The sequence below is a fragment of the Oxyura jamaicensis genome, chromosome 3 (genome assembly GCF_011077185.1).
Source record: "Oxyura jamaicensis isolate SHBP4307 breed ruddy duck chromosome 3, BPBGC_Ojam_1.0, whole genome shotgun sequence".
NCBI lineage: Eukaryota > Metazoa > Chordata > Aves > Anseriformes > Anatidae > Oxyura > Oxyura jamaicensis.
In genome coordinates, this window is record NC_048895.1 from 14,941,662 (window position 1) to 14,954,182 (window position 12,521).

General features: G+C 40.2%; 1 protein-coding gene across 14 annotated transcripts in view; it reads left to right on the forward strand.

Moving 5' to 3' along the window:
• Positions 1 to 12,521, forward strand: part of EHBP1 (EH domain binding protein 1) — a 208,428-nt gene that overhangs the window by 129,473 nt on the left and 66,434 nt on the right. For all 14 annotated transcript variants that reach the window (XR_004749520.1, XM_035322052.1, XM_035322061.1 and 11 more), the window contains 4 exons: positions 24 to 202; positions 845 to 893; positions 6,799 to 7,713; positions 9,643 to 9,786. Coding sequence is in view for 13 of the 14 variants with exons in the window: in XM_035322052.1 (XP_035177943.1) it covers positions 24 to 202; positions 845 to 893; positions 6,799 to 7,713; positions 9,643 to 9,786 (1,287 nt within the window). In the remaining variant the exon portion in view is untranslated. The remainder of the gene's footprint in view (positions 1 to 23; positions 203 to 844; positions 894 to 6,798; positions 7,714 to 9,642; positions 9,787 to 12,521) is intronic.

Genomic DNA, 12,521 nt, shown 5'->3' on the forward strand with positions numbered 1-12,521 from the left:
TTCTTCTCTTTTTTCTTTTGCAGCCAAGCCCAATACCAAGTCCCATTTTGGGGAGAAAGCCAAACGCTAGTCAGTCCCTGCTTGTGTGGTGCAAAGAAGTTACAAAAAACTATAGGGGAGTGAAAATCACCAATTTTACAACATCGTGGAGAAACGGACTGTCGTTTTGTGCAATACTACATCACTTTAGACCAGATCTAATGTAAGTTGTATACTTTCTGCCTGCATAACCCGACTCTCGTAGAAATGTGCAACGTATAAGTTTCCATAAAAGTAGAGTCTGTGTTGGTTTCAGGTACTGAACTGTTTTGCCCTTTTGTTTTAAACAAGAAATCCTTCTTTCTAAGAAAACAGATTGACGAATGCTCAAACTTTATGACCTCTTTGCTCTCCCCTGTTGCCTAAACAATTGTTTCTCCCCTCAGTGTGATTTGTTTTTTCTTCTCCCTAATCTTATACAAAGAACTGACTTCAAGATGATTATGAAAATTGTGCTAGTGTTGAAATGAGATGAGAGAAATAAGCCTGTAGCTCTTTGTACTCTGACAAGGACGGATTACCCCATGGTAAATTTGGTTGTCAAGGCCAGCCTCCAGTCCCTGCCTTAACTTCTTTTTTAGATGGAAAGCTCCAGGCAATGAAACATGTCATCGGGGCTTGTTTGTTTATTTATTTATTTATTCCTTTAATTTTCCACGCTATTAGTTTTGTTGATTGAATTGCTGTGAAATTGCTAGTTACTGTATGATATTATTGCATGTCAAATTTTTAGATTCGGTTTGTTTTTAAAACTGCTGCTTTTATCAAATACTGTACATACCCACTGTGCCATTTTCCCCCTCAGTGACTACAAGTCCCTGAATCCTCAAGATATTAAAGAGAACAACAAAAAGGTAAGAACTGCCAGGGAAAAAAAAAAAAAAAAAAAAGACGTAGCTTCAATTTTGGCTTCACTGCAGGTTTTTATTAATTTTGGGAAAGTGAGGTTGTTTTGTAAGGTCATAACTGCAGCTCACAGAAGGTATTCAGCCTCCTGTGGCTCAAATCGGATGCATTATTGACTCCGGTTTGTCATGGTCTTTAACATTCACAACAAGTGCAAGGCTGGCATTAGGGTTTAATATTTCTGTGGCCTACGTTAACTGGGAAAGCAGACAGAAGGGCTGGGCAGCGTTTTGTGAGCAATTCTCTTATTTTCTGATCAGCCACATAATTAAAAATATAAATATAACAGTGATCGGGTTGTCATGTGTGAGACTTCTCTTGCTGTTGCTTTGGTAGGGCTCTGTGCATTGGTCATGCTCAGCGTCGCCTTGATGGTGACTCTTATATTTTTAAGGAAGAAATTTTACACTGCTTTGATACCGCACAGCCAAGAGAAGTGTCGGGTGTGGAACCTTTGCTTTTATGCAACACGGAAAGTTTAGGATGAAAGTGTTGAGACAATACCTGGCAAATAAACCAAACTATTTGCAGAGCAGTTAATAGCATTGCACTGGGCGGCTGTTTGAAACTGCTTCTCTCCTTTGTGAGACAAAGATGTGAAAAGTTTCTCTGCAAGAAGCAGCAACTGAATCACCAGAAGATTTTTTTTTATTTCTGCTTACTGTTTTAGACACGTTACAGACTTTGGGATTTTCACATGCCAGGGTTTGGCCGTGTTTAGAAATGATCATTTTCATGCAAGTTGCTGCTAATAAAATTGTTGCCTACTTCTCGACGCTCTGACTTTATTTTTATAGCACTTCGCAAATATTGAATTGAATTGGAAGGAAAGTACAATAGATTTTGAATGACTTAATTAAGTTCAACACTATGTAGGAAATAAAACTAAAGAATATTGCATTGCAAGTATGTGGATTTTCTGAAAGTGCTTTATTAAAATTCATTTGTGTTTAGGGTAATTATATTTTAATGCGTCTGAACACTTACCCGTTATCAAGGAAGTTACTTGTCATTAAAATAGGGCTTAAGTGTTATAGATAATTAAGTATCTCTGAACTGCTCTTATCTAATGAGTGATTTGGCCAATGATATCCTTTTCATAATAATACAGGGGCTTCTGATGACCTAAGTGGATTATCCATGACATCACTGTGTTTTCTGTGACCATGTGTTTTTGTACTTCAAGTTTCGTTGGTTATACAGGCTAATTAAGCCGGATTATATTAAAAAAAAAAAAAAAAAAAAAAGGAAAGAATAGATTGTTAATTAAAAACGTTAGTGGCACAATCAGTCATCTTTTCTTTATGAAGCCGTGATGGCAAACGGTGAACTTTTTAGCCCGTCTCTCTAACAGGATCCAGTTCCCAGCACTGAAGAAGTACTGATTGTTGTTCTGCTGCAGTTATTTTCTTTCATCACTTTGCAGCCCTCTGCCTGACAGCTACACTGAGTATCTCAGTTGCTTCCTGCAGATTTATTTCCTGGTCTCACACAGTTCTGCCTGATAACCCCGCGTGCCCTTGGTTGGAGTGAATGCGGCGCTGCCAACAATGGCTCCCTCTAAATTCCATGCAGATACGTAACACGGGTGACAACGATTCCTCCTAACCAATTAAAATAACATCTGTGGGTGAATAGGACAATTTTCTTTGTCTGAAGCATCTCTCTTTTTCCCCCCTCCCAGGAAGGGAGGTAAAAGGGGGCTGTGACCATAGATGAAAGGTTAACCTGTAAGAGTATAGCTTTTAAAAGTGTATGACGTTTGTATTTAAAAAAAAAAAAAAAAGGAAGAAATCTAAGAAGAAATCTTAAGAGACAACTATTTCAGTGCAATTCCTGTGTATGATTATGCATTGAGACACACAGTTGCAAAAAGCCCATCGTTGGGGTTTCTTTATAAAGCACACCAGTCGTTTGCAAGGTTGGTGCTGAATCAAAAAGGGCATTTACCTGTGACATCCGATCTCGGCCAATATGTCAGTGCGTGACAGAATTGGGAAATGCTTGGAATACTGCCTGTGGTGCTCCTGCTGATGGATCGCAATTGATGGCTGCCAATCAGCCTGTCAGGAAATTTATAAAAAAAAAAAAAAAGCCTTCATCAGGAGACAGGTAAATAGGTTTGGTGTCCTGAGTATATACGTGTAGGTATGCATTGTAATTTCTGCAGTGTATCTATATCTCTTAAAAATAAAAAAGGATCTCCAGATGACATTTTCATCAGTCAGAATTCAAATATATTTTTGTGCTCATTGCGTATTCAGATTACTGTCAGGAGCAAAAGAGAAACTGGGATTATCTCTGAGAAAATGAAGAACATTACCCTACAGGGATACACTCTCAGCTGGTCCAAAGAGTTGTGGTTCTACTTGAAATCTCGTACATACCTGACTATCCCCATATAACCTTCCCAATAACACAAATCATTTTTTTAATTTTTATTTTTTGCTATGTCCATTTGATTCTTAGTAAGTCCTAATGACTAGTGCACTAAAAATTTCAGCATAGCAGCAGTGTGGTCCCTTCTTGGGCAGGAATTTTTCGTACTGCTAATAACCCGTCCTGCACTTACAAGCATGAGCTGCTGAACTACACTTGGCTGAAATCTGAAGGGGCTGAAAGCATGAGGAGTGGAAGGGCACAGCAGCCTGCTTCTAGTAATGAACTTCTGGTCTTAATTACTTCATTGGTTAGAGAAGCTCGTTTCGTTTGAAGGGTTATTGTTTGGAAATGGTAATGTATCTTCTGGATATTTGATTGGCACTTTCAATTTTTGTGATGCTTTTGATGGTGTTTTTTCCAGTTTTTGACCATTTCTGTGAAATTTCTCAATACGTTTGAACTTGAGCTATTGTCTTGGCAAAATGTTCAATTTCACAAGGAATGAATCCTTTTAGAACATATATTTAAAGAGAAGAATTGAGAGTCATAGGGGTAGCGCTGAGTTAAAAATGGAAGTACCTCCTTAACCATTAGGCTGGTGGCTGTATTTTTCTGCCAGGTGTTGATGCTCACATCCATGATTTGATTCCACAAAGTCAGAAGCACATGTTTAATGGCATATGTAGCAGTTGACCTCAGTAGGATCAGGCAGGAGTCCGGCTAAAGATGCGTGTGAACATTTGCAAAATCAAGCCTTAGTTATGCCTCTGTCTAACAAAGTGCAATTTGACTTGGAAAACACTTTATCATGCTTTGTTGATACCATGCTACTAACTAGTTACTAACCAGTTGGAAGCACTGGGCACTTATAAATACACTGCAAAGTCAAGAAGCTCCCAGCTTTCCTAACAATGAAGGAGAACCTGTCCGCACGCTGCCGTGTGGACACGTACGGAGCATATGATGGCTATTTATAGCACTAATGACTGTCAAACATTTGCATGCCAATCTAGATAGCTCGTGCACTTAAAAAGCAGATGAACCAGAAGGTGTGTTGTCCAGAATGGCAGGAGGAGGGGATAGGAAATGAGTATCTGGCATTGCTGGGGTTGCTGTTTAACCCCAAGTGTTGCCAGAAGAATGGAGGAGGCAAAATCAAAATCAAAAGTGGTTTTGCAGCTGCATCAGGGATATCCGTCACTGCGAATTAAATCCTCCTGCCACAGTGTTACCCATCCTGAGCATCTTAACAGTTCTGAAACACTGTCCCCACCTTCATTTTGCAGACCCTGGGAGATATTCCTGGGATTTAGTTTTATTAGCATATAAATAAGAAATTAAGAGTATAAAAGAGTTCGGGTCAAGTCACGTCTATGGGCTTTGGCTGCTGCGGACTGCTAAGCCCAACCTTATGTCCTCTCATTCCTGAAATGGTAACTCCCACTATTTGCAGCGTGGGCTAACAGATTATTTATGGCACCCACTCAGCACTGACCCACTTAATCAGCTGAATGACATCTCCTCTGTGTTGTGTTTCGTCCACACTCTGCTTTCACAGCCAGCCTGGTGGTGGGAAGCCCCCACCAGTGCCATGGGCTGCCCACCCAAAGCCCCCACTGCCCCCTGCAGCCATCCTGTCTTTGTGTGCATCCATCTCACGGCTCCCAGTCTGTCCAATGCCATCAGCTCCTCCAGCTCTGGGTCTCAAGACCAGGTGGATGGCAACCATCCCTTCACCCATCCACCATCTTTCCGTTCCCTCCTGTCCCTCATCTTCCCGTTCTGCTCTGCCTGGAGCTTCGTATCAGTAAATGTGACGTCTGTGTCTTCCCCTGCTGCTCCTGTGTCTAAGCATTTATATAAATGGCATGACCATCTCATAACAAGCCTTCCCAAGAAATGATGCTTAGCCAAAGACCAGCCACAATTTTAGGCCACCTCATTTTGCAGCAGGGCTTACAATTAAATTGCTCGGATAATTTGTATGTGTAGCTAAAGTCTGAATCGTTTGTTATAGAGATCTAAAAATTACTTCTCCAAAAATGCTCTGACAAGTTGACTCAAGCATACTGGACCCATGTTCTAGCTAAGGGTTGAACGTTTGCTAGTGTGAAAGGTAATGCCTGGAAAACCGAGATAATATCAAATGGAAGTTACTTTTCTTCCCCTTTTCTTTCTTTTCTCCTCCCTTGTAAAACTAACTAAACAAAGGAAATCATTTAAAACTGGGGTAGAGTTGTAGTCAGAGGTGTGCATTATTGTTTCCTTGTAAAAGGTTAAGTTCTCTTCCATATCTTAAATTTAGCATCCGTTTTAGTTGGAAATGCTGCCAGGACAGCTGTTAGCACGTTTGAACCCTTTGGAAGAGGCTGGAAAGGCGATGCAGAGCTGCAGGGGGAGAGAAGCCCGAGTGTGGTGACCGAGCGAGTCTGCGCTAACAGGAGGCCTTTTTAAAGGCTTCCATGAAACACAATATTGTCTTCCAGGGTTAATCAGGGATAGTAATAATTAATTGTAAATTGAGAAACGGCTTTTAATTCTTCAAAACTAGAAAAACCTGATGCACCAAGCCCACTCACTTAAAGGGCAAGCAGAAATAATGAGATGTGGCCTCACAAGCCAGGAGGCTTTCAGACTGTTCAGCTTCTAGAAATGGAAGTAAAGTATGAATAAAATTCCCACCTTTTTTTTTCTTTCTAATAAATTTAGTGCCAACAGTTTTTTAAAATGCATTTGTTTGCTGAATTAATGTGATTTATGCCTTGTATCACACCATCTGTGACTATCTGCACACACAGTTTTTCATCAACACAAATCACTGCAATTACACGACCAGTAGAAGGGAGAAGGTTGATCACCAGTGATAAAACCCAAGATGGATTAGTGTCGTGTTTCTTCTGTCTTTGTTCCTTATCTTAAAAAGCCATCCTCGGTTGCTTTTTTCTTGTTCCAACTCTTACACTTTTTTTTAATTTGCTTGTTTCCTGCTACATGAGTGAGAACCATGGAAGGTAGCAGTAGGCTTCCTTAATGCAAACACAAGGAGTTTAAGTTGCAGTTCCTGAACATCTTTTTGCTTTATGAGAGTGGCGTTACTTTGAGTAACAAAAGATTTTATTACAGTACGGGATGATGTTAGAAATATTTGGAACAATGCTGTTTGAGTGTCTTTGCTGCTCATATTCTCTGATTTACATTACTGTGAAGATACCCTGGGACATATCTAGAATCTGTCTGAGCAAATCGATGAGTTCAGGTTGGACTGTGCAACAAAAAATGGTTAACTACTGTACTGTACCACTGTAATGAAGCCAAAAAAATAAGTAATAGGGCCAAGCCTGTACTGTTCCTGTAATATTGGATATGTTTGTGTTTGCTTATTTTGACTAAAGCTTCTACTTGTGTTTCTTGAAATACTATGATATGTAAGAAAGTGCCGTATTGTAATCTTTCTTTTGTCTGTTTTTAAAGGCATACGATGGGTTTGCCAGTTTAGGAATATCGCGGTTGCTGGAGCCTTCTGACATGGTTTTGTTAGCGATACCTGACAAACTGACTGTCATGACCTATCTCTATCAAATACGGGCGCACTTCTGTGGCCAAGAATTAAACGTGGTTCAAATCGAGGAGAACAGTAGTAAAAGCACATACAAAGTGGGGAACTATGAAACGGACACAAACAGTTCTGTTGACCAGGAAAAATTCTACGCAGAGCTGAACGACCTGAAGCGGGAGCCTGAGCTGCATCCGCCGGACGGTGGTCTGGCAGACTTTGCTTCTCAGGACGACTCCGTGTTTGTCAATGACAGCGGTGTCGGTGAGTCCGAGAGCGAGCATCAGACTCCCGATGACCATTTAAGCCCGAGCACGGCTTCCCCTTCTTCTCGCAGGACTCGAAGCGACACGGACCCCCAAAAATCCCAGCAGAGCTCTGGAAGGACTTCTGCCTCTGAAGAAGTTGGGAAGTGTAGCAGTACAGACACAACACAAGCGCAGCCTGTGTCGGGAAAGAAGAAGTTGCTGAAAGCTGACACGTTAGACTTGAGTGACTTGGCACATGTCAGCTATCAAAAGGAGGACACGTCTCCCACCGTTGTTGGTGAAGATAATGACAAGAAAAGACACCAGAGTTCAGACAGTACCATGGGTTTCTCAGAGCAGGAGAAGCTGGGGCATATGGGATCCACAGAGAGCACAAGACTAGATCCTGGTTCACCGGTCACAAAGCCAAGTTTATCACCCACTTCTAACCTTGGGTACTTTTATAATAAGGATGTGGATTTTGCAAAGAAAACGTGTGCTTCTCCGAGGCAAGCAGAACCTGAATCTGACAACGATGCCAGAACGACTTCAAATCATGCAGATCCAGCTGCAAAAACAGCCCAGGTAAGAAATACAAACTTTCTGTGTGCCTGTGAGTCAGCATGCAGATTCTGTTCAAGTTCTTTTTCCACATTTGCATTTTACACCCTATCTTCAGTATAGATGGCAAGGTAGGTTGTGTGCTTTTATTGTTGGGCAATAAATATTTTGACCAGTATGTGGTGCTGAAAAAGTGTAATTATGTGAAAAATTCATTTGTAGGAATTTTCCTCCTGTTAACCTTTCCAATCTCCGCTAGTTAAAGGAAGAAATGAATTCCCAACCGGTCTGAAGAAGATGGCTTCAAGGCTTTTGCCACTGAGTATGGCAACACCTTTCTTCCAAATAATGTGCACTGTAGCAAAAACTGAAAAAGAAAGACATACAGATTCATTGAGCCACGTTCAAAAAAAGTCAACTTTTCAATGCCTTGAAATATACCAAACATATTTCCAAATCTTATCTGAGAAACCACACAGCCTTGTGAAGATAGCCTACGATGGTGAGGTAGAAACTCCAGAATATTAAATGATGCTGTTCTTGTAGTGGCCTCAAGCATGTTTCTTAACCACAATATAATTTTCTTTTCTATAAAGATAAAAAGTATATGCCCACCTACCTTGCAGATTTGTTCTGAGGATGAAAGTTGAATATTATATAAATGCTGAGCATTATCAGTAAATAATATCACCACAAAAATATGTTAGAAATGTTATCAGCCCTGTTTACAAAAATCCCAATCCAGGCTTCTAATTTTACCCCTGTGAAGAACATTCGTTAGTTTTGCGCTTGGCTTTGCGCCATTAGTTGAGATAAGAGAAGAATATAGCCAGTACTACAGATTGCTTCAAACCTTTCTACGGTTTTTCTCAAATAAGCACCACGAGGATTCGTTTTATTGCAAGGGAAGCAGCCCATGGAAGGGTGATAGCCAAATATTAGTTCTAAAGCTGGCTGATTTCTTTCCTTTAATTGGTGAAGACTCATGACTTTTTTTTTTGTCTCTTTTTTGTACTAGATGAGGAAGGAATGGTTTGGCCCCCAGAGTAATGCAGCAGGGAGGGACAGGATATCTTCCGTGTGGAGCTTTGCATATGCAAGGTTGTAGGACAAGATGGCTTTAAAGACTTTTGCCTGTCTGTTATTAATCTTCTGTGCATTTGCACATGGTAATAAAATCGCAGATGTGAGTCTCAATCTTAACCGTGAACACACAGTCATTGTAAGTCTCAGCTGTTTCCATTTCCACGTAGTTGTTGGAGGGGCACAACCTTGCAGCATTGCTTACAGCTTGTCCGAAGGCCTAGAGATGTATTTTCCTAGAGTCTTCAGGGCTGAGCCTGACTAAGAAATCAGCACTTGGGACTTTATATTTATGGGAGCTCCTTTTGCAGAAGCCCCCCTTCTATTATTTCTGCTCTGCAGTATAATCAGTAGTGTATGAAGAATGGACTTTCTGGTGGATGTTCACACATTCAAAGGAGAAGCAGATATTTTTGCAGGTTGTCTTACCTTGTACCCAGCCTCCTTGTGTTCAATTTTAAGTTATAAATGAGCGATACCCATATAAGTAGCCAACAAAGCATTATATTTGCATACATATTAAAATAAATAAGTAAACACATGGTATATTTAACATAGCTTCCATGAAGCCAATTATTTTTTTTCCACATTTGCAGTTTAAAGGCATTAAATGTTGATAGAAATTAAGTTTTAAGGGGAGGGAAGTCTATTTGCATTATAAAGGCATATGAGTTTGTTTTTTTTTTTTTTAATTTTACATTTTGATCATCGTTACTTTTCATTTCTGTAGAATGCTGTCACCTCTTGAAGCTGTAGTCCGTGTGACTCCTGACCTTTATTACATAGGAAGGCTCCTGGCTATTAACTACTGTATAAACGTTAAGTACCCTGAGGCTGCCTTGCTGTTAATTATATTTCTTTATTTTTAAGCAACGAATGTTGTCAAGACAGGAAGAACTTAAAGAACGAGCAAGAGTTCTGCTTGAGCAAGCAAGAAGAGATGCAGCTTTAAAGGCAGGGAACAAGCAGCTAACGAATACGATCATCCCAGCCCGCAATAAGCAGCTGAATGATGTAAGAAATATTGGCCAATATGGCCATTTTTACACAGTTAACATTTACCGTACGTGCTTATGTTTTTGTGGTGTTTTTACGTGCACATCCATGTGTTTTGAAAACGGTTCTGTGAGTAGTATTGGCAGAATATTTCTTTTCCACGCTCAGTGCCCCAGTGCTGTGATGTGTCGCGTACCCTTAGTTCTCTTGAAAAGCATGTTTCTCCTGCTGCTACGGCCAACAGACAGATGCCTTAGACTTCACTGGAAGCAGAGGTCTGGGAGCACCTTCTTTGATTGGCATTGCGGTTTCTAATGGGATGAAAAACAAAAGTTACTTGTTAAATGATAGCGGAGTAATTTATGCTATTTTTGATTACTTCTCTTTTTTCAGTTAATGTAAATGCATTCCCCAGGCCTGTGATGTCAACTACTTGCTGCTTCATAAGTGGTAGTGCAGTGAATGAGGCTGCTTGTGACAGTCTTGTAAAAGAGTTGATGGAACAATTCCTTTTTATCACGAAAGTTGATTATGCTGGGGAGATGGGAAAGTGGAGCCGGGGAATGAGCTCCAATGTTGAAGCAGCTATGGTTGCACCTCCAGTGGCCTCAGTGGTGACCTGGAAGGATGCGTACTCTCTGGAGATGAAAGCTAATTAATTTTTATGCAAACCTTTGCAATGTGGGTTTTGTGATTCGAACTATTGTGCGTTAGAGACGGTACTGGCAACTAAGAATGTAAATGTAACTGAAAAATAACGATACAGAGAAAGGCTTGAATTTTTACTGATTCAAATCTTTCAGAGGCTAGTCCTGAGGGGCAGATTCAGCCTTTTACATAAAAAGGATCACACAATCAGAAAATGAAAACAGTGATTTTACACATCTCATTTCATTCTCTCAACTATCTTGGGTCCATGCTGGACCTTTTTTCCATAGACAATTCCCCTCCAAACTGATGAACATTTATTTTTTTCTTCAAAATATAGTCATATATGCACACACATCTTAGTTGTCTAATGATAATACAATGATATATAAAAAATGCTGGGATTGTTTTGTATATAACTTTTTTCCTAGATAAGTATAGTATAGGGTAAATATAACTTTGGATTTATTTTTTTAACAGTTTTTCATATACCAAGCAGCATTAGAGGAGGAATGCTATAGATTACTAAATAACTGTAATTAAAGTGGCCCAACATTTTCTTATTACAAGCCCCTATTTTTGAAGTTTTTGTAACTTTGCTAGTATTTAATTGTTTAAGCTGAAATTTTCCACGTCAGCTCTTTCCCTCAGGGTATTTTTTTTCTGAACCTCAAAAACAACAAAAAAAGCCTATTCAACCATTTCCCTGAATTACGTTGGGTGACTGTTTTATCCATGTTAAAAATGTCTTATGGGAAAAAGGTTCCATCCCCTTGAAAAGTCTGTTCAAAACAGTTAAAGTTGTGTTAATAGTACAAGATCATTAGAGAGCCTTGAAGTTTGGAAAAGTTTGTAAGTGTCAGTAAAAATTGTCCGCATGGGCACAGCACAGCATGAATGTCTTTTACTGTAGCTCTCCTGGTGATCAGGGTCCATTCTGATGCAGATCATAGTATTGGAAAGCAAAACTTTCTCTCTCAGACTCAAACTCCTCCTGCTGATGAAATCCAAATGGGAAGAAAAGGAGCTACTGTGCTGGCACGCGGAGGAGAGACGCCCCAGGTAGATGGCACAGAGGTAGATGGCGGTGCGAAGTCAGACAGAAATGAAATCTGTGCCTAGGCCGCAAAATCCATCTGAATGGTAGTAGACAAGGACAGAGCTTTCAGGGTGAGCCAGGCTTGTGAAGCTCAGCCAGCTGGATTACCCATGGGACCTCATTTCATTTGTTAGAGAAGCTGAAAAATGAATTAGATGGAAATCTGCAAGAGAAGAGCAGTCTCTTTGTGCCACTCTGCAGAGCCCAAGTCTCTTTTCCCCTTTAAAATGTTGGGGGACAGTACCTTGAACTCAACATTCAAGCTGGCAGATTCCCTGATTTCTAATTTCCAAACCAAGATTATTGGGGATGGGTTTATGGAAGCTTTGAATGCACACAGCTGTAGCCAAGCTGAGGAGAGCTGTGCTGTGAGCCCCTCTGAAGTCCCGGGTGCTCTGAGCAAACAGGTCATGGGCACTCTTTGCTTCAGTTGACTGTAACATAAGGATAGCAAAAGCTCCTCAGTCAGAAGGGTGTTGTGGAGATGTAGTTTGAAAACTCTGAGACACAGTAGTGAAGGGCCCTAGGCGAAGTTAGTAATGCTGTGTTCAGAGAAATGTTGTAATAGTATATTTTTAAAAAGGTGTAGGGCACGGTGAATGAGGAGAGTAAGGTGAGTTAGTGTTGTTCACTCATTTAACATTTTCAGTCATGGCCTCTGTAGAAAAAAAGTATGGAGTCTACAGGTAAAGACTATATGAAATGAGAACCAATGCAAGGATTTATACCTAAGGTAACCTTGACATTTTCTAACTTTTGAGTGCTTGGCTTCCCAAGCTCAGTGTTCTCTGAATGCATTTCAGTGGGAAACGTGTGTTTGAAAGGGGATGTCTTGAATGGATCCTGGTATAGTATTCCTATTTGACGTGCTGTATAAAAGTGACATCTTGTATGCGTATATGCATTACATGTATAGATGGTAGAATACATTGATTTTTTTTTTCAGCAGATTTGATCTTCATAGAGAGGAGATCTTTCAATTTGATATTGTCATGCCAGTTTACTT